At 34.3% G+C, this 6,670-nt stretch overlaps 1 protein-coding gene across 1 annotated transcript in view; it reads left to right on the forward strand.

Moving 5' to 3' along the window:
• Positions 1–4,912, forward strand: part of EAF2 (ELL associated factor 2) — a 40,822-nt gene extending 35,910 nt beyond the window's left edge. The window contains exon 6 of the mRNA XM_025868888.2: positions 4,495–4,912. Within this exon, the coding sequence (XP_025724673.1) occupies positions 4,495–4,541 (47 nt within the window). The 3' untranslated portion in view covers positions 4,542–4,912. The remainder of the gene's footprint in view (positions 1–4,494) is intronic.
• The last annotated feature ends 1,758 nt before the right edge of the window (positions 4,913–6,670 follow it).

A 6,670-nucleotide genomic window follows, 5' to 3' on the forward strand; every position in this document is an offset into this window, starting at 1 on the left:
TTTTTTGGAACAGTTTAAGAAGAATAAGTATTAATTCTTTAAATGTCTGGTAGAATTCCCCTGGGAAGCCATCTGGCCCTGGGCTCTTATTGGGAGATTTTGATTATTGATTCAATTTCTTAGCTGGTTACGGGCCTTTTCAAATTTTCTATTTCTTCCTGCTTCAGTTTTGGTAGTTTATATGTTTTTAGGAATTTATCCATTTCTTCCAGATTGCCTAATTCATTGGCATATGATTACTCATAATATTCTCTTAATAGTTGTATTTCTTCGGTGTTGGTTGTGATCTCTCCTCTTTCATTCATGATTTTATTTATTTGGGTCATTTCTCTTTTCTTTTTGATAAGTCTGGCTAGGGGGATATCAATTTTGTTAATTCTTTCAGAGAACCAGCTCCTACTCTCATTGACCTGTTCTACTATATTTTTGGTTTCTATATCATTTATTTCTGCTCTGATCTTCATTATTTCTTTTCTCTTGCTGAATTTAGGCTTTATTTGCTGTTCTTTTTCCAGCTCCTTTAGTGTAAGATTAGGTTGTGTATTTGAGACTTTTCTTGCTTCTTGAGGAAGGCCTGTATTGCTATGTACTTCCCTCTTAGGAACGCCTTTGCTGCATCCCAGAGATTTTATACTGTCGTGTTTTCATTTTCATTTGCTTCCATGTATTTTTTTTAATTCTTTTTTAATTTCCTAGTTAATCCATTCATTCTTTAATAGGGTGTTCTTTAACCTCCATGTATTTGTGGTCTTTCCACATTTTTCCTTGTGGTTGACTTCAAGTTTCATAGCATTGTGATCTGAAAATTTGCATAGCATAATCTCAGTCTTTTTACACTGTTTGAGGCCTGACTTGTGACCCACTATGTGATCTATTCTGGAGAATGTTCCACTTGAAAAGAATGTGTATTCTGCTGCTTTAGGATGAAATGCTCAGGATATAAATGTTAAGTCCCTCTGGTTCAGTGTGTCATTCAAAGCCCTTCTTTTCTTGTTGATCTTCAGCTTACATGATCTGTCCATTGCTCTGAGTGGGATGTTAAAGTCCCCTACCATTATTGTGTTATTATCAAGGAGTTTAAGTTTGTTATTAATTGGTTTATATTTTTGGCTGTTCCCAAGTTAGGGGCATAAATATTTACAATTGTTAGATCTTCTTGTTGGATAGACCCCTTTATTATGATATAGTGCCCTCCTGCATCTCTTATTACAGTCTTTGGGTTAAAATCTAGTTTGTCTGATACAAGTATGGCTACTCCCACTTTCTTTTGATGTCCATTAGCATGATAAATGGTTCTCCGCCCCCTCACTTTCAACCTGGAGGTTTCTTTGGGTCTAAAATGGGTCTCTTGTAAGCAGCATTATCGATGGGTCTTGTTTGGTTTTTGGATTTTTTTTTTTAATCCATTCTGCTTCCCTGTTTCTTTTAATTGGAGCATTTAGTCCATTTATATTCATAGTAACTATTGAAAGATGGATTTAGCGCCGTTGTATTACCTGTAAAGTTGCTGTTCCCATAGATTGTCTCTGTTTCTTTCTAGTTGCTTCTGGTCTCACTCTCCTGCTCAAAGAGTCCCCTTTCATATTTCTTGCAGAGCTGGTTTAGTGTTCACAAACTCCTTTAGTTTTTGCTTGTCTTGGAAACTCTTTATCTCTCCTTCTATTCTGAATGACAGCCTTGCTGGATAAAGTATTCCCAGCTGCATATTTTCCCATTTAGTCTGTTGAATATATCATGCCAGTCCTTTGTGGCCTGCCAGGTCTCTGTGGACAGGTCTGCTGCTAACCTTGTGTGTCTACCCTTGTAGGCTAAGGACTTTTTCTCCTGAGCTGCTTTCAGAATTTTCTCTTCATCTTTGTATTTTGCAAGTTTCACTATGATATATCATGGTGTTCACCTGTTTTTGTTGATTTCTGAGGGAAGTTCTCTGTGCCTCTTGGACTAAAATGCCTGTTTCCTTCCCCCAGATTAGTTAAGTTCTCAGCTATAATTTGTTCAAATAAACCTCCTGCCCCTTTTTCGCCACTCTTCTTTTTCTGGGACTCCTATGATACAGATATTTTTCACTTTATGGAATCACTGAGTTCCCTAGGTCTTCCTTCGTGATCTAATAGTTTTGTTTTCCTCTTTTTTTCAGCTTCATTATTTTATTTAATTTTATCTTCTATATCACCTATTCATTCTTGCTTCTTCCATCCTCATTGTGATTATATCCAGGCTGTTTTGTATCTCAGTTATAGCATTTTTAATTTCAGCCTGACTAGTCTTAGGTCCTTTTATCTCTGCAGCAAGGGTCTCTTTGGTGTCTTCTATGCTTTTTTCAAGTCCAGCTAGTAATCTTATAACTGTTAATTTAAATTCTTGTTCAGACCTATTGTTTATATCTGCTTAGAGCAAGTCCCTGCTTGTGATATCTTCCTGACTTTTCTTTCGGGGAGAATTCCTCCATCTTGTCATTTTGGCTAAGTTTCTGTCTTTTGTGTATTATGAAAGCTTGTTATATTTCCTGCACCTGAGAGTAATGCTATATTAAAAAAGAGTTGTACATTGTCCAAGGCCTGGCACTTCAAGAAGTGTTTCTAGTGTATGCTTTGTGCACTCTGCTGTTGCGTTTTGGCTGCTCTTTCCCTCAGGTCAGTCCTGAGCATGGTATTACTGTGCATATAACTTGTACAACATGAAGTCTATTAACAAAAGTGGAACTTGGGACATTTCGATTTGACCTAAGAAACTTATTATGGGCATCATATCAAGTTGAACATTCTTATGCCATAGAAGAGTTGTGTAATAAATGGAAACTTAATCCTTGAAAAGTATAAAATGGTCATGGGAATGAGATACACAAAAGAAGCTTTAGCAGATTTATTTATCAAATAATGTAATAGTTCTGGAGTTCATGCAGTGGACTGAGCTCTCTTACAACAACTTATTTATGGCCTAGAAACTACTCCTCTTAAACTGGGTATTAGCTTCAAATTATGCCAGCTTTTTGTTGATTTTGGAGTAGTTTAAAAATATGAGAATGTTTTTAGCCATTGTAATTTACTACTCAAATGATATTATCCAATCCCATATCTTCAAATAAATCCCTGCAGTTGGTGACTCCCAAATCTTTATTTCCAGGAGTAACCTCTACCTGGAGCTCCAGACTTATATCCAATTGCCTATAACATATTTACTTGAATATTTACTGTGTATCTCAAATGTGTCATATTGAAAATTGAACTTGTGATTTTTCTCACACAATCTTGTTCCCCTGGCATTTCTTATCTCAGTAAATGATACCACCATCCACTTGTTTAGATCAGAAACACTGGAGGTCTTTCTTCACTTTTCTTTCTCTCAAGCCCTATATCCAGTACTTTTGATAGTCCTGTAAGTTCTTTCTTTATATTATAAACCCAACTGCTTAACACCACCTCCATCTGAGCCACCTGAGTCAAAGCCTATATTATTTCTTATGTGAGAAGCTGCAGTACAATTATAGTATATTATTGTATATACATACCATTATAAAATATTCATGTTAAACAACATTTCAAGTCAGTTGCTTGCTTAAAATTTTCTGATGAATTCCCATTACATTTCAAACAAAATCCAAAGTTTTTAGCATAACCTACAAACCAGTCTTCTGGATATCTGGATATCTTTCTGACCTCATTTCCTATCATCTCTTCCTCATTCATTCCACTCTGGCCACAGGGCCTTCTCACAGTCAGAGAACATAGCAAGCACGCTTCTGCCTTGGGGCATTTGTATTTGCTGTTCCCTGAGCCTGGACAGTATCTGCCCCCCATCCACATTATTATGACTTTCTTTCTACAGTTGGATCTCTGTTCAAATGTCACCCTTCAAGGAGGCCTTATCAACTCTCCTATCTAAAACAGCACCTCTCACCACTCTTCTCATACCCATCTTCATTTTTCATAGTATTTATTCCTACTTGGCATCATCTTATATATTTGTTTGTTTACTGCCTGTTTTCCCCACTGGAATGTAAGTTCCATTGCTGTAAACACATCATTGAATTACAAACAGAACAAAGGATGAGTTACTCTTAAAATATACTATTTAATATTTTGACTGAATTTTATGTACAAAATTGCATAACATTCCACTCTTCAAAATGATTTAGGCTGATCTTCTAAACCACATTTTTTCTCATTACCTGATGTAATTAAATCAGTGGGAGTAACAAAGGAGGCAGTGTTGGTATGTGAAAGAAGACTAAAAAAGATGCCAGATGATACCAAAACTATGCTGAAGATTGATGGTGTATGTTTTCTTTACAAACAGTATTAATTTTGGGAATTACCAATGATGTGACTAAATTATAGGATAAGCAATCTAATTATTAATGACAAAATGCTGGCTAAATAGGATCACCCATGGTGTTATATTTTGCATGATATTTATGTTATCCAAAAGTAAATATATTGAATATGAAAATATTAAATACTTAATTACTACACTTTTGCTATTTTTTTATTCTAGGAAATGATTTGCAGCTGAGTGAATCAGGAAGTGACAGTGATGATTGAAGAAACATTCAGCTATAAATATAAAATTTGTAAGACGTGACAATTTATTTTATATTAACAATAAAGATTCCTAATACTGAAGAAAATGTATCTTAACTTTTGATGATAAAAGAAATTAAATTTGGTTCAAAATTTTCAGTTGATGTTATATTTTTGACCTTTTTAAAGTACCAGCATTTTCATGTGCTTTCCATTTATTAGGTTTTACAGATGAGAAAACAGACGTTAGGTAACTTGCCCACATATTATTACTTAAAGTAGCAGATCAGGTGTTCTAGAGTTCAAGTTCAATGCTCTGCTTTAAAACACTGCTGTCTCCCAATTGTGAAATGTCAAAGCAATTGATTTATAATAAATGACCATGGTTTTAATTATGTCTCTGAGCCTTTTATATCTGATAGTCCTTAAATTTTGGTTGAGAACACTTTAACTCTTGACAAAATTAAGCTATAATTTAGGGTAAAAGTAAAGCTAGATAATTGTTTTAATGAAAAAAACGGTTCTTGTACCTCTTATATTTTTTGTCATTTTAAAATTATGCTTTTGAAAAAAATAAACAATTGTGTTGAGTAGATAAATAATATTTACATCTATAGTATTTTTGAATTTGGAGAAAATGATAAAGATTAGATTATAGTTGAGAGACACTGACCAGCAGCAAGTTCTTTTTTTCTTTTTTAAGTTCTTTTTTTTTTAATTAAACTTCACTTTTTAGAGCAGTTTTCAGTTCACAGCAAAATTGAGCAGAAAGTACAGAGAATTCTCATATACTCCCTGTTCCCCTCCACACACAACCTCACCCACTATAAACATCTGCACCAGAGTGGTACATTTTTACAACTGATGAATCTTACGTTGACACGTCATCACCAAAGTCCATATTTGCTTTAGAGTTCGCTCTTTGTATTGTACAATTTGTGGGTCTTGACAAATTTATAATGATATGTATCCACCATTGTAGTATCATATGGAATAATTTCACTGCCCTGAAAATCCTGTGCTCTGCCTATTCGTTTATTCCTTCTCCCACCCCCAAATGCTGGCAAGCACCGATCTTTTACTGTCTCCTTAGTTTTGCCTTTTACAGCATGTCATATAGTTAGAATCATACAGTATGCTGCCTTTTCAGACTGGCTTCTTTCACTTAAGCACTTAAGCTTCCTCCATGTCTTTTTCATGGCTTGATAACTCATTCCTTTTTGTCACTGAATAACATTACATTGTCTGGACATACCAAAGTTTACTTATTCTCTAACCTACTGAAAGGATTTTGGTTGCTTCCAAGTTTTGGCAGTTGAAATTGAATAAAAAATTTTGTCATAGGAATACCATAGCAATTTCTGTGGTTTGGGTTTTTTTTTTTAATCTTTAAATTTTTGTTTTAATCTCTCTTACTTTCTTCCCTCTCTCTCTCTCCCTGCCTCTCTCTGGCCTACCTTCAGCTAATCTGGTTTTATCTTCATTTTTATATCTGTTTTATTCATCAATAGTTATCTGAGAACCACAGCTGTGTCATTTATTACTTAACTAAAACAAGCTCAAATATTTAAAGTAGCTAGTAAAACATGCTTATCATTTTAACATAGTAATACAAATTATAATGGTTTTTATTGAAACTTATTATGCTAAGATTTCTTTGATTAGTGATTACTGTACCAGAAATGAGTACATGGTGGTCTGAGCTGAAAATGCCAGCTACATAATATTATGTTCTCAAACTATACCTCTTGCAGTCAAAACAGCTCATCCTTTCTCCTTCTGATTATTTCCCCTAAAAATGAAACATGTTCTTAAAGATATGTTCTTTTTTATGGTCTGAATACCTAGAATATCATTCTCTATACCCTTTAAGGATGAATATAAGTGGTTTAGAGAGGAATGAAATAATATCTCCCATGCCTTTCTATCTCCTCATTTGATGTTTTTTCAGACACTAAAATACAGGGAGCTATGGATGAGACAGATTACCAGATATGAGGTTCTCTGCCAGAATCATCTGATGATCCTGACGTGATGCCAAGCAAATACTTTTTCCCCATCTTTATTGAAATGTAGTTGACATATAACATTGTATAAATTTAAGATGTACAGTGTGATGATTTGATACATATATATATATTATGAAATGA

The sequence above is a fragment of the Callorhinus ursinus genome, unplaced genomic scaffold (assembly GCF_003265705.2).
Source record: "Callorhinus ursinus isolate GAN/ISIS: 27379988/994484 unplaced genomic scaffold, GSC_fseal_2.0 scaffold1, whole genome shotgun sequence".
NCBI lineage: Eukaryota > Metazoa > Chordata > Mammalia > Carnivora > Otariidae > Callorhinus > Callorhinus ursinus.